The 16,105-nt window shown below is 42.9% G+C and overlaps 1 protein-coding gene across 1 annotated transcript in view; it reads right to left on the reverse strand.

The window, feature by feature from the left end:
- ppargc1b (peroxisome proliferator-activated receptor gamma, coactivator 1 beta) overlaps positions 1 to 14,394 on the reverse strand; it is a gene marked incomplete at its 5' end in the record, with an annotated part of 85,223 nt that extends 70,829 nt beyond the window's left edge. The window contains one exon of the mRNA XM_080035693.1: positions 14,314 to 14,394. Coding sequence (XP_079891819.1) covers positions 14,314 to 14,394 — 81 coding nt within the window. The remainder of the gene's footprint in view (positions 1 to 14,313) is intronic.
- Positions 14,395 to 16,105: the final 1,711 nt, after the last annotated feature.

The following is a 16,105-nucleotide window of genomic DNA, read 5'->3' on the forward strand; positions in this document are numbered from 1 at the left end:
AGCGAGAGCGAGAGCGAGAGAGTGAGTGATGCTGACATCAAAGAGAATGAAAGCTAATCAGAAAGAGAGTTGAGAGGGAAAGGAAAGAATCAGTTAATGGAGGGGAAGAGAGGAAAGAGGGGAAAATAGAGGCATTGCTAAAGAGCAAATGGGAGAGTGAGTAATTCAAAAGTGAAAAGAGCGAGAGAAATGCAGAGAGGGAGGAGAGTTGAAACGGGGTCAGGTGCTGCTGAGAAAAGCATAAAGCCGTGCTGACTTGAAGGAAAAGCATGAAGCATCAGAGACAAACGCAGGAGAGGTGTGTGTGTGTGTGTGTGTGTGTGTGTGTGTGTGTGTGTGTGTGTGTGTGTGTGTGTGTGTGTGTGTGTGTGTGTGTGTGTGTGTTTGTTTGTGTGTATTAAGATATAGAGACTGAAACGTTTGCAGTGACAGGAGAGAGAGGGGGAAGTCTAAACCAAGACAGACAGAGAAAGGGCTTGGGGCTTGAACACATTTACACACAAACACACACTCAAAACACACACACACAGTGTTCCTGTGGGTTTCTTAGTGCAGGACTGCAATGAAACGACTACCAACTAACAGTGACCACTCACTTACTTACTTACTTATTAAGGAATGTTCTGGGTCGTGACAGCCAGGGCAGGTTACTGATCATTTGGCCAAAATCAGTGTCAACACAGTTTGATGAATGACTTTAAGGTAACCATCAGTAACTCCCCTTAACCCAGCATCCCCTTAACCACAGTCAATAGCCTACACTCAATAACCATAGGTTGAACTGACCTAAAAATATAAACTATAGCAACCAGTCAAATCATTGGTTTGAATACTGGTTCCTGTTTCAAATCACGCTTTTGCTATAGAAAAAAAAATGTGTTGAATACATATAACATTTCAAATATATTCTTAGAATACAGTCTGCAGCATTCAGACACTCCACTGGTGAAGCTCCATTAAAATTCAGTGACCGGCAGGAGAAGGCGACACACGTACACACTCACACACACACACACACACACACCCAACAACTGGGCCATGTAAACACATAAATAACTGAAAATTAAAATGTAATTCCTCCTTTCACACCTCCTTTCACACAACAAAGGATGCCTGTGGTCTCACACCCGTTCAAACACATACTCAAACAAACACACACACTCACCATGAAAGAATTTGGCTTATTACCCATATTGCATCACAGTAGTGGCATTTCTCTAGTCAATAGCACCCACGCCTTGGTGCTTAAGAGGGACTGTGAACGAGAGAGGAGGAGGAGAAACAAAGTACACACTACAGCATGGGTGTGTCAATATTTTGTGAGTGGAATCGACAAGACGCCACTCGTTTTGAAGCTGCTGAAGATGGGATGTGCACTGCCTACAGACATACTGAGTGGGTGAGGGTGAGAGAGAGAGAGAAAAAAAGGGAGAGAGACTACACATAATAATTATAAGTCAGAGTTGATATCAAAACATTTCCTTATTCACCTGAATTTGGCGCTTCCTGTAGGTGTGACTCAATTTTGTGTCAACAGCAATTAATGCTAACTATCGCCCCTTATGACAAGTTTAGTATTACACTAAACTCTTCTCAAACACATTTATGTGATTTTTAAACCATTTGTAAATGGGATTGCTCACCCCACATTGTAGAAAGGCATCTAATAGCAGCTGGTTTGATACACAGCACAGAGGAGGAGCAGGTCTACACACATGCTTCATTCATGGTATGGACACTTGCGTGTGAATGGCTGTGAATATGTATGTGCTGCTATATGTATGCATGTGTGTGCAGCGTGTGCGTAATATGCGCCATATCAACATAGGACTGAGCGCTGTGTGGTCATGCAAGCCTGAGCAGCCTTTGGGAAATAGGTCAATGAGAGAGAGAGAGAGAGAGAGAGAGAGAGAGAGAGAGAGCAAGAGAAAGAGAAAGAGAGAGGGAGAGAAAAAGAGAGAGAGAGAATTGTGATGGGATATAAAGTATAAGAAGAAGAAATAAGAACCCACACAATGGCAGGAAGGAGAAATGACAGTGGAAAGTTACTAATTAGACACGAGCAGGAAACCTGGTTTCATGGGAACATTAATACACATGCCATACATGGCACTTACGTGTGTGTGTGTGTGGGGGGGAGAGGGGGGTGGGGGTGGGTGTGTATGTGTGTGTGTGTGTGTGTGTGTGTGGGTGTGTGTGTGTCCTTCTCGTTCATGCTGCTTTAAAACCATGCCACAGAGATTTAATTTAACCTTTTCTCTATTTTACATAAAAACCCAACACACACACACACACACACACACACACACACACACACACACACAATGATGCCAGCATGGCATATAGCCTTGGCAACCAGGCGCCAGGGGAGGGCAAGCACGGCTTGGTGTGAACATGCACTTTTACACATAAACATCCACACAATCACTTAGCTAGCAGCAGTTATACTGAAACACAGCCATTTAGTACAAAGTTATTTGATATGGTTCAATGCAGTAGCACTAACACACGCACTAAACATCTCTCCTCTTCCATTACTGCGCTTTAAAAGCTATGTGTTGTTATTTTTAGGTGTAGTCACTTCCTCAGATAAAAGGTGCATTAATGTTTGCGTTTGCGTGTGTGCGTGTGTGTGTGTGTGTGTGTGTGTGTGTGTGTGTGCTGCTACAGCAGGGAGAGTGTGTGCTAAAAATAGATATCTTGGCACAGATGTGTACTTTTCACTGTCACATCACACACATTTGACCTGCGTGTGATATCTGGTTGAACACTAATCACCATAAGATCTCCATGTGGTTTTTAGATAGTCGTAGCACTCAATCACAGCTGGAACCACCAGCCCTGATTCTATCGTCAACCTACAGAATAAAAGACACTATCAATTACCAGCCTTGCGGTAAACCTAGTAACCGCTGGAATAATGTAATAACTCATCAGAACTTAATAAATTGCCTTTCAGGGGCAGTCCAAAATGTAATAACCCAGATATTGTGATATATATTCTCCTGATAACGCCATGTAATTTCACCGATAATTCATAATGATAAACAGATTAGGTTGGAGTTGGCTTGCAGTAATGGTCTCCGGTGGGACTCGTAGTGATGGAAAGTTTAGAGGTGTGTGTGTGTGAGTGTGTGTGTGTCTGTGTGTGTGTGTGTTGTGTTTGAGTGTGTGAGTCATTGCTGTGGGTTGAAAGCAGGCGGCAGGCTACTACCTGCATATAGCAAAGAGAGGGAGAGAGGTGGGTGAGGCCACCATTGACGTCCGTTGGGGATGCATACAAACACACTGGCACACACACACACACACACACACACACACACACAAAAAGGGTTGGGTAAGAAGATAGGCTACAGTAGAGGTAACTTAACATTTGCTATGTTGCAACACCTATAGAGAGCCACAATGGTGGTACTACTAGTAAGTTGACAAGTTCAACAATGTATTCTACGGATACTCTGGTACAACTGTTCACTTTGCCATTGCAATAACTCGTACAAATGTCATGTTTTGCAACTATAACTGCTGCTGAGCACAGTCTTGCTGCTGCATTACTCTGTCAAGCCGGGCATAGGAACTGTTCAGAAACTTTGTATTCCCCATGATTGCACCATGTAATCCCCAACTTTTTTCTGCAGCCTGGATCGTAATCACATGCAATAATCCTGCTGGACCTCTGGATTACTGGGAAGGGAAAGACCTACTGGTATATAAATTTTGGTTAGCAGCCACCCAGTGTGTGTGTGTGTGTGTGTGTGTGTGTGTGTGTGTGTGTGTGTGTGTGTGTGTGTGTGTGTGTGTGTGTGTGTGTGTGTGTGTGTGTGTGACTTTATGACCGTCATCATCTTCGGTCTAGCAGGCTATAGTGCTGAGGAGCCATGATGAGTTTTTGCAGTTGGGATCTTGCCCACCCACGGTCGAGACATCTTTACAACTCGATCTGTTTGGCGGCTATGTTGGGGAGAGCCCCAGCCAAAACACTGGCAAAATGTCAATGGAGAGAGAGAGAGAGAGAGAGAGAGAGAGAGAGAGAGAGAGAGAGAGAGAGAGAGAGAGACACACCGACGCAATGGGCTGTGACCGAGCCCAAAACCAATATCGGAGCAGCATTTACACCTCTATCCCTCGCACGAGTCTCATTTGTCTCCCGTGTTGTATTACAGACAGTGTTGCACGACATCAAAGCCTCAATTTTAACGACAGCGGATAGGGTCAAAGTTCGATTTTTTTTAAGGTAGTAGAGGGTACAAACCCTACTTTCTACAGTTGTGGGCAACAGGTAGGCCTTCCTATTAACCCTGTTTCTAAAAGAAGCATCATAAAAGCTCCACCTTTTGCACCATCAGTCTTCCCTGGAAGCACACAAAATTTGAGTAGGCATCAGAAATTTTTATGAAATACAATACATATAGAATTCTGCATTCTATAAGTATAATTATATATAGTTGTATATTATATTTCCCTTTAAAACAAACACATATCACTGCTATTACACACCATGTATTTCCGATTCCCAACATCCATCCCCTCCTACATTGATTATCTCCTAAATGTAAATTCTTGTGAAGACATGTGGGCAGCCTTCTGCTTTCAGACATTTCCCAAGTGGTTGCCCAAGCAATAAGGTAATGGAGGAGGAGCGCTCTAAAGAAATAGGACAGCCATCTAGCTTGGCGACCGTTGGGTCTTCACATACTTCCTTACAAAGCCATGAGCTTCTGGGTGAGATTGAATTCCTTCTCCTTCAACCTCTTCCTATCCTACCTGTTGTACAAAGCCGATGTATGCGTGTGTGTCCGGTCCGATGTGTGTGTGTGTGTGTGTGTGTGTGTGTGTGTGTGTGTGTGTGTGCGGAATGACAAACGGCCTCACGATCATGTTGACACTATCAATATGGCAACATGGTCCCTGTGTTGAATACAAATTTCCAGTAAAGGTTAGCTAAGGACAGATGGCATACAAAACACACACACACACACACACACACACACCTGCACATGTACACAAAGGTCAACATATGTGCTTGTACAGAAAGAAAAAAGACATGAGACGTGAGTTGGAATTCAAATTTGGGATCTATGCATGCATCAGCTCCCCACAGAAAACTATTTGCACACTAATCATGGCCTATACATGTCATCTCACATGCATAGAAGAAATGATAGTCTTAAAGCAACACAAGGCCACTTTATCAATACTCTAAAGAAAAGACTCAAAGTAACAGTGAATATCTTGATTTTTGAGGCAAAGACAGCCGAAATGACAGGAGTTACATACAGTGATCATCAGAGATAGTGTTGTCATTATAGGGTAAACACAACATGGTGGGGTAAAAGAAAAGGTTGCATTATTTTTTACTGCAATTTATCTCATTTAAAGATTATTTTCCCAATGAATTGATTAACTAAATAAATTGACCGTATGAGTCTATTTTAATGTTACAAAATATTGAAAAATGTGCATGGTAAATTCTTTAGTTGTATAAATCTTGTTTTTTTGAGCAGCCAACAGTCTTTTACGGAAGTGGCTTCGCACCAGAGACTGTTTGGATTTGACTAATTGATCAATCAAACCAATCATTTCCACCTCTAAACCCTACCAGAGCCTATCCACGACTGAGAAGAAAGAACCATGATTGCATGAACCATAATTTTTGTTCATGTTGATGCTGCCAGTTAGTCCTAAAGGTTAAATGGTATGTAAATTATGATTTTTTTTTTTCCAGTAAATTTTTCAAAACGATAACTTCCCTGTGGTCTGCGGAGTATCTGAATGTGGTATAGAGAGATAAGAACCAACAATAAAAAAGCGTAGGACAGAAATATGATGAGAGATGATAATGGTGCTGCATCACGTCCCTGACTGCAAAGTATATAATCTGTATTAAAGCTATAGCCTGGAGAGAGAGAGAGAGAAGAGAGAGAGAGAGAGAGAGAGAGAGAGAGAGAGAGAGAGAGAGAGAGAGAGAGAGAGAGAGAGAGAGAGATGGAGGAGAAATTTACATCCTCAAATCCCACCCTGCGTTGAGTCACACACAGCGAGAATAGCAACCTGGAACGCGGCGACGAACTGAATAGATTTTCATATAAATGAAGATGGCATAAGGCGACGATGAATACCAAATAAGACTCCCTTTGCTGTTCTTTCTTTCTTTCTCTCCCCTCAATCCACCATTTCTGTTGGCTCGGTGTTCATAGTGTAAAAACACGCAATGGAGCCGTTGTGCGTGATGGACACATAGCACGGCTGAATGCTGCTCTGCTTGCACCACCTCAGGGAAAGGAAAAAGGTTTGCTGGAAACCCTGCAGTGAGTGTGCATGCAAGAGAGGATGGATGCACACACTGGATTTAGAGATTCTGCCCCAGTAACCCAGTCTATAAAGACCTGTCCCTGTCCATGAGTTGATCTGAGAGCAGTTTCTTGCTGACACCATGACCTCTCTGACTCTTTCCATGTTCCCTCGTGCTTTGGGCCCTTTATTTCACCCGGTTACTCTGAGGAGTTAAAGTCATTTAAAACAATTCATATTCAACAATGAAAAGTTGCTAAATAACTGAGGAATCATATAGCAGCTCTATTTCAGATATAAAATCACTACTGAAAAGGATCCTTGGTAGCTTCTGTAAGGCAAACCAGGTTGCAGAATAATAGTATATACTCCTTTTATGCTTAAGAGGAACATAAACTAGGCTTGCGTGTAGCCTAATATAGCCTGATCAAAAGGGAACCAATGCTCAAACTGATTAAGAGAACATGTAAATGACACGTTATCATGATGGAAATCAACGGATGCATCGTAGCCATGTTCCACATACGCTGGCATGCACCTGTGATTGTGGATGATATATTTGGTCACTCTTTATCCTGTGTGAGCTGCACAATTAATCACGTTGCGATTGGAATTGGGGTTCATATGATCTCCACGCAATCTCCATAAAATCCATTCGGCCATATTTCAAATTGCTGCGATGCCTGATACATCACATCAAGAGCTTTTAATCATGTCTGAGTTGCGTCAACAAATGACTTTGTTGCAACATGTGACACAAATGTACACACTGCCGTGAGGACGGAAACATGTCAATTAGTTGCATCATAGCACAGATGTATACAACTACCTGAAGTTTCAGGTGATGCTGAAGCTTACACGCCTAAGAAAACAACAACGAAAAAACTGTTTTCAACGGACCGCACTGAAATCGATATCAACAGCCTTACACCTTTCATCAGCTCACCAGAAACCCTTAGATTACAGAAGCATTATTTTTTTATGAAATTGGCTTCCCTCTAAACACAGTGACTGATAAATGCAATCTCAATTTTGAGTGAGAAAAAATTATTCTTGTTTAAACCAGAATGTGTGTGCGTGCGTGTGTGTGTGTGTGTGTGTGTGTGTGTGTGTGTGTGTGTGTGTGTGTGTGTGTGTGTGTGCGTGTGTGTAAACTGTAGCCTGTGATGCCAGCAAGCCTGGGTGAGCAGCTGAAGAGTCACCACGCTATTAATTATTGAGAGACCGCTCACCTGCCTTCGCTAGCATATTAGCTAGCAACAGCATGCTCCGACCTGTGACACACAGAAACATACATACACACACACACATACACACACACACACACACACACACAGTTTATGATCCTTGCTTTACAGGCACACAAACACACACACACATACACACACTTGCACAGGCCCCGTGGGGGGGTCGGTCAGCTTCTAAGCCGGATGCCTGATGAACCTCAGAGGGATTCGGGAGGAAGCAGCCATATTCCCAGCGCCCACTCTGACGCACACACACACACACACACACACACACACACACACACACACACACACACACACACACTCACATGCAATGAGGACCATGAACACACATGTATACTTAATAACACTCATAACTCATAACACACAGCTATCCAATAGGCACCCTGGTTCAGCACCCCAGTGATGGCAGTGAACAGTCAGGCTTCCACAAAGCTGGATTAAGAAACATCAACCGGAGCTGAGTCAATTTTAAGCAGCAGTTACTGAGCAAAGCTGTATCCGTTGTTTTATTGATTATACACTTTGCCATTCATCTTAGCACAGAGGAAACGCAGTGACACAACTGTAAAATGCTGTAAATCCAACACAGCCACACACAGACCACCACGCTGCTGAGCAAATCTCAAAAATAGTCCTGCATCGACAATTCCTTATTTCACTCTCTCAGATTACGGAGACAGGGGAAAACTTTGTGCCATCTATGGCCATAATGACCTGAACCCCTTGACCTGTATCGCTGTATGTTGGAGCTACAGTATATCTCGTTGCGATTCAGTGCAAAATCACAACATCAGATGCACATCCGTTAAATGTGAACACAACTGTAACCTAAAAATATGACCGTAGTAGTAGTATGCACATTTTTACACACACTGTACATTATGCTGTTTATAATATGCTCGCACGCTTGTGTGTGTGTATGTGCTCACAAACTCAAGCATGTGTGACAATGTGTGTGCGTCCGGGCACGCGGTGACAGAAGGGACAGGTGAGTCACTGCAAGGCTGCAAGCCCGAAACGCACAGCACTGCAGCACTGCACATCACGACAGGGCCTACAGAAAATTAATGGCACAGAAGAACTGGGGAAGAAACAGGGAATTGATCGACAAAAATCTACGGTGAAAAAAGGGCGGTCACAACAACAACAAAAAGGCAGAAATGGGTGGACAGAGAAGTTAATAGATGAGAAAAAAACACCACCGGTCATGGTCACAAATCCCAGTCACTGCCAATAACACCTGTATCCATCACACCTCAAAGCCTTGGTATTTATACACCTCTCTGTCTGTCTGTCTGCCTGCCTGCCTATCTGGCTGCCTCTGGATGATCCCTCACTCTTCTCTGTCACTATCCAATTAAGCTTGGGTTTATCTACCTACACCAACACATTAGATCAAGAAAGTGACGTGCCTACATGCTTGCAGGCTAATACATTATAAAGGGTGGTTGGTTGATGTAGCAGCTAACCAAAACTGAAATGTGGTCAGTAAGGGACTGAGTGACTTCCGATTCAAAATGGGAGAGGGTCACCTGATAGCCAAGGATGAGAGCTTACTGCTTGCTGTGTAGGAGCTTATGCGCACACACACTCTCACACACACACACACACACACACACACACACACACACAGAGGCATCATGGTAACAGGATAAAGTGCTGACTGACAGTATGAGGTTCTATATGGCTACACAGCAGCACATTAATGGTTTAAGCATTATTAAGTTTTCCATTTTGGTATGTGTAGACGCATCACACTTAAGAGCTGAGGTTAATCTTGATTAGTCTATTTATTGGAACATGCATCTTGGAGCACAGAGGAGGCAAACATGGAAAGCGACGAGTCATTTGTTGACGTCTAGTAATGTGTTTTTTAAAAGGTTTTAACAGAGTTGCTATGTTGATAATGTAAATCCGGCCACCAAATCACATCTTGTTCCTCTCTCAGGCTGGGAACGCTCTATTATTTGTGTTATTTTGATCACACCCATTCAATTCATTGTTAATTCTAATGTTTGAGCCCAGCTGCAACAGATATGTCTAGATTGATAGTGAGAAGTTACTAGTGCTTTATATTCCAGAACCCCTCATCAACCATTTGGACATTTTCAAAAGTCCAATAGTGAAACTGGATAACCGAGATGCACATTTAACTTTTTACGATCCCTCCAAGGAAACTGGTACAACTATATTTAACTTGACATCTTGACCTGCAGACCCAAACAGCACTTCAAAGTGAACTTGCCAAAACAACCGTTGCACGCAATTTCAAAGCACATGCAGTTCCATGATATGAACATGATGTTGTTGCATTGTACTCTGAACGTTACAGGTAGAACTGGGAGATTCTGCAATTTTTCCACTTTCCTGGACACCAACACGTGGGCTTTAACTTACATGTGACTTTCTCCTTCGAGAGCAAGGTTGCTCAACTGGCACACACTGACAACGAGCCATTGCTAATATTTTACCAGCATGTCCCCTGAGGCCGGTTGTGTCCTGTTACAGCAGGACTTGGTGGTGGTGACTGACATTAAGTTGGCCTGATCTTCCCGGAGAGTCAATCCCCTGGACAGACGCACACCGGCCCCTCAATACCCGGTCAATAATTAAACTAGGTTCTGGGAGACCAGCTGAGCTCTAAAGCCACCTTTTTCAATAGCTTCCATACATATGACTGGAGGTAGAGGATTCGTTTCTTTTAAAACAAACAAAATATAAGCTACGTGTTACCATCACTAGACTGTCCCAGAATTTACGACGAAAGACAATTGAATTGACAATGTATTCCAAAATTGCTTGGTGATTGATTTCACCGATAAGACAAATTGTTGAAGTTGTTTAGACACAGTGACATATGCCGGTTGTTTGTTTGCTTGGAACAGATCGGAGGATTTATTGCACAAACGCTTTCCATTGAGCCGACCTGATTGAGAGCGTCAGTAAAGATGTAGACCCGCAAAGTCCTCTAAAGCTTTGACATATTGAGTATATGATCTGAGTAAGCTTCCATGTAGCCTCGTGAAACTACAGTATACACCTTTGTGTCTCCATGTAAAATATGTGGTATCTATCGTCAGTCCTATATGAAGCTGTGTGGTGAATAGTTGCACGAACCAGACATACTGGTGGTGACACGCTTTACTGCCAAGCTAACCTATTTGTATTTCAGGGTGCAGAGGATTTGCCACTATGAATCACTTCCACCAAGGCGCTTAATGCTTCCCGCATGTAGAACCAGGAAGTTGTCATTAACTTAGTAATTATATTAACAAGAAATGTAGCTTTGGCAGTGAAAATAATTTGTATCCAAATAATCACAGGAAAAGTTAACTATTTTTGGGACCATTCTCATTTCCAAAAACATATATAAAAATAAGCCATCTTCATTTGAATGCATCGTAATTTGCCTCTAAAATACAGGAGCACATTGAGCATGTGTTTGAATGAGAAAGGAGAAAGGAAGTGGAATAGAGAGAAATTACAACTCCAGGCTATGTATGTGTAAGAGTGAGCGAGAGAGGTCGAGACTGTGTGACAGGGAGAGTCACATGTTAGGGGGGAAAGGAGGAGGGGAGAGACTGGCTGCCACTTGTCTACGTCAGGGGTAACGCCTCCCTCCCTCCACTACAACTCACATGACTGCAGCAGCCCTGTTCTGTAACTTCAGTCACGAGGATAGAGTAGTATTACAATAACCAGCCGGCAGGGGCAAGCGGCATGGACACACACTGAGAGAGAGAGAGAGAGAGAGAGAGAGAGAGAGAGAGAGAGAGAGAGAGAGAGAGAAAGAGAGAGAGAGAGAGAAAGAGAGAGAGAGAGAGAGAGAAAGAGAGAACCACCAGCCAGCCCTAATAACCCTGAGTAAATATTAACATGTTAATGCTGCGTTTGAAGAACAGATAACCTTATCGGACTACACATGAAGAAAGAACTTAGGCAGTGATACGATGTACAATTAAGATGTTGTGTGTGCCCCCCCCCCCCCCCCCCCCCCAATTAAGATGTTGTGTGTGCCCCCCCCCCCCCCCCCCCCCGTTCCTTACACTGTATCTTTCTCCTTGAGTGACACTAAAGGACTTTGCAGCAATCCAGCATTAGGCTATACGCCCGAGGAGAGAGAGACGCAAAGACTTCACAGTAATTAAAGCAGCATGCATGTTGCTGTTAGGATGCCTACAGTGTTCTCTTTTGTTCACCTTCAAGTAGCTATAAGGTTGTTCCAATGTTCTTATTGCATAGTACTGTGACTGTACCATATACGTTCTATCATCTTTTTTCCAGCTCTTGAAAGCTCTATGATGTTTAAACCAAGGGTAATATTCAAATACAGAATGTTCTAATGGCCATACTGTTCCAAATAGAATTAGAAGCCTTTTGGCTTTAGAATTCAAATACAGTTCTGCAGGTTTTGAACAATGTTTCGCTGCACAGCATGAGCCTGTAATGACTGTGCAACCAGGGGGGCACCATTTGTGAAGGCCTTAAATGCATATTAAAAAGTATTATCGATTGCAATTTGACACACCATGGGATATTATGGGAATATCATACAATTATCATAGGAATAGGCTATTATGAATGTTGTGGGGATAAAGCCAATGTATAAAATAAATAAGTATTAAGTCCTTGTAGCATATGGGGTAATGTGTTAATGTAAGAGGGTACTATTTAGTTATTACAATAACATTTGCCAACATTAGTTGTTGTAATAAGGAATGCATTTGCTGTCCTCATGATGGTGTGTGTAAGGCTTCTTCACATAGCCTGTGTGTGTGTGTGTGTGTGTGTGTGTGTGTGTGTGTGTGTGTGTGTGTGTGTGTGTGTGTGTGTGTGTGTGTGTGTGTGTGTGTGTGTGTGTGTGTGTCATGTGGAAGTAGCCTACATGAAAGTGCTGCATGGTATAAATAGCCCACAGTCTCCCTGGATCCCACCACCACACACTGAATTAACCTGCTTAAACTGCCAATCAGATGTGACATACCCCCCCCCCCCCCCCCCCTCCACACACACCCCTACGTAAAGATGACCGCGCAATCAAACCAATAACAATCAAATCGACGCATTATTACGTCACTGTGATGCAGTGAGCACCCGTTATGACAGATCGTGTTAAGAGTTTTACGTGCACGACGATGATCCGTGCGTTTCTACGAAACGTGAATCCACGGCCAGGAGGGAGATGGAGATTAAACTTGATACGGTCCCAGCAGTTGAGTGAAATGTACCACCAAACCCAGTTCGGAAAACTGCAAATTATTGTTTCCTTCTGTGTACGATGAAACACAAATATTATTCATACGAGCTGTTTCTCATAAATAACATCCAGTTGAAAATTCGGCATCCATTGTATGTGCACAAAATATTTTTATTTTAAGGAAATCTTAATTTCTAATTTGACCAAACACCACTCGCTATATGTCCTCAACGGGCACTTGAGCAAGGGATTATTATGGGATTAACAGGAGGGCAGTTACAGTCCACATACTGTTTGATACTGTTATTAGGTGCTTATTGGTGTGTTGACCTTATGCCGAAAACGTAAAGAGCGTTTCCAGTGGATGAAAAATGAATTTAAAAGTTTTAGGCGTTATGCATGATTGCCAATAAGAAAGGAATTCCTGAATTGCAGAGATTTCCTAAGGCAGTTTGGTGTTTTTACGCTGAATTCCTGTAAATCCAGTTCAATATCACTTCCCTGCGACCCCCAAGGCAACACAGTGTGTAATCAAACTGTCATCATCGCCCCATCAGACACAGTGTCTTGGAATCAGTTGTTTTCGGTTGGCCAAAAGCAAACAACCCTGTGAACCAGACACACGTTTTGTAACCACTGCCTTTACGATTACGCAAACGCTTATGAAAACGTACAACCGCATTCAACTTTCTCAGCGGACTGAAACCCACTGTCTCCCCTGCATTGCACTGCTTTATAGCACATGGTGTGGTTAATTGAGCAATTTGAAGAAATGAAGATCGGAATCATCGGTGGGAGTTGCTGGACTTTGAAGCGCATCGAACAGCGTTCAGATATCCATCACATAGATCCCCGGTTAAGCCCACGGTGCTGTAACAAGCGGCTTATAATGGCGAGGATACATAAAATTACACAGCACTGGTGTAAACTATTACAGTGCTTCCACGATCAGACACTTTATTAAGCATCAGCTGTTCAAATAAATGAATGTAGCCAAATCCAACCAGTCAAGCAATGCATCAACACAAATACAATCATCTCTGTACAGAATGTAAAGTCAAGCAGTCCTATAGTCAATGGATTAGTATCATTACGGCATACTATCATAATAGTCCTCAGGCTAAATCCATGCGTTCAGAGGCGAACCACGTGTCCAAGTCTCCGGCACTGAAATGAAAACTTCCCTGAAGAATGCGTCAAAAGTTTCCAAAGCGCCCCTCTGCATACCAAATAATCCTCCCCACGCAGCAACATGCCGGCTGCTCTCCGCTTCCGACACCAAAACAAACGTTTATTCGCTTAAATCCGTGAAATGTCCCCATGGCTGATGACATTTCCTCACAAAACACGTGAAAGCCAGACGTCAAGACATAGTACACACACACACACACATACGCACGCACGCACACAGACCGAGACACCGGGTCCCACTGTGCCGGGGAGATGCTGCTGACAAGCCGGGCGACAGCTGCGCATCAACCGGGCATAGCGTGCGCCACGGTCGGCGACGTGCAAAGACGCGCCCCGGTCTGGAAAGCCCAAGATTCCGTGTGTCCAACGAGGTCAGAATCTTACCTGGCTGCCGGAGTTTTCTGTCAGGTAATTGAAGACAAAGGACGAGAGTTCCTCATCTAATAGTGGAGCGCAGTCCGCCATCTTCTAGTGAATGAGGAGCCGCGGAGGCAGAGAGCGGTGTATAGGAGGACTAGGAGGAGGAGCAGTAGTGGGGGAAGGTCGCCTGCAGGGGGCGCATCTGTTTACACACAGATACAAACCAAGACTTTAAAAAGACATGTGGGTCTCCAAAGTGGGGTCTTGGGACCTCCAGGGGTCAATGCCGTATCTCCATGGGGTCCCACAATAGAAAGAGGGTTCATTTATTTCATGCGATTTATAAAGAAATGTTTACACTAAAAGTAGCCTAACTATTGCAATGTGGCCTAAGACTACAGTGATGAAGAAATAAACATTGCCTGAAAATACACATTTGAAATGAGTTGTTTCCACAATGTGTTTGTTGTGAAAATATTCTCTGATCAACACCTTTGATCAATTATGGGTGCTCAGGGTGCATTGGATGAAAAATCACATGCCATGTGCTTCAAACTCACCATATGTTTCAAGGAAAAGGGTTTTATTTGAGATGAGTGTGACAAATTCATCTTAAAATGAAGGTAATCTCTGTTACTAATGTGTTTAAGCATAAGTGGTAAACAGTACAGGGTCAGCAATGATGGACACACCAAAAGGTTTGAATGTTTTATTGTTTGTTTATAGTAGCTGCTTTTCAGTTGGAGTAGATTATAGGCCAGTCCTGCAAAACAACATTTTTATTTAGTTTGGCTATATATTTGTTTAGCTATACAGTACATTCACAGTGCAATACAACAGCTGCCATATATAGAGAATAATGCATGTAAGATGTCATTCTAATGCTAGCTTTAGTGCAATTATATACTGTATATTGAAATGGTTGCATGTAATTTACCTGTGTTGTGTCTGCTCTCCAGGGTGCTGAGGCTAAAAGAGTCCCCCCGACACATGAGCACCATTTCAAAGGTTCCGTGAGACACCATGGCATTAGTGCGGGGGTGTTACAGTAAGAGATTTTTAAATACATGAACTCAATGCTGATATTAAGAGTTAAGTATTGATGTCCAATCGCAACAAGGCCATCCTTACTAAATCATATTTGCGAAAAAGGTTTTGGCAGTAAAAAATAAACCACTAACAGTTCCATGTCCGTGAGTCATGCAGTGAGCATGAATGCATTGGGGAGGGAATGTGAGTCAGCAAGCATGCAGCTTTGTGTCAACATCATCCCATGTTATGGATCAGTATAACACCACAATCACTTCAAAAAATGGGTTCAATGTGAGTACACATTAGTTTGCAATGTTATGTTATGACACATTAATACAATATTCTTTAAATGAATCCCAGGCAATATTATCCATTATTATTATTATTATTATTATCATGCAAATAAATGATAACATTAACTAAACTTTTAAAAATGTTGCACCCTTTGCTGTTGCACAATTGCAGCTATTCCTAAAAGTGCCGTATATAGACGCACACACTTACAGCAGTGATTGTAATAGTATCACTGCATTGCAGCGGAGGGGTTTTCTCCTTCTGTGTGTGTGTGTGTGTGTGTGTGTGTGTGTGTGTGTGTGTGTGTGTGTGTTTGTCAGGGAAAGGTTAACAGTCTGAAGCAGGTGATGGCCATAACAGAGCTCTGTATGTCTGTCAAAAGGCTGGCTGTCAACAATGACCTTAATACAAAGTGTGCGCGTGTTCTATTGTACCTCTATCTTTGTGAGGACCAATTATTTCGACTTGGGTCCTATGCATGGAGTTTTGA

Source organism: Ammodytes marinus, assembly GCF_949987685.1.
Source record: "Ammodytes marinus genome assembly, chromosome: 10".
Classification (NCBI taxonomy): Eukaryota; Metazoa; Chordata; class Actinopteri; order Uranoscopiformes; family Ammodytidae; genus Ammodytes; species Ammodytes marinus.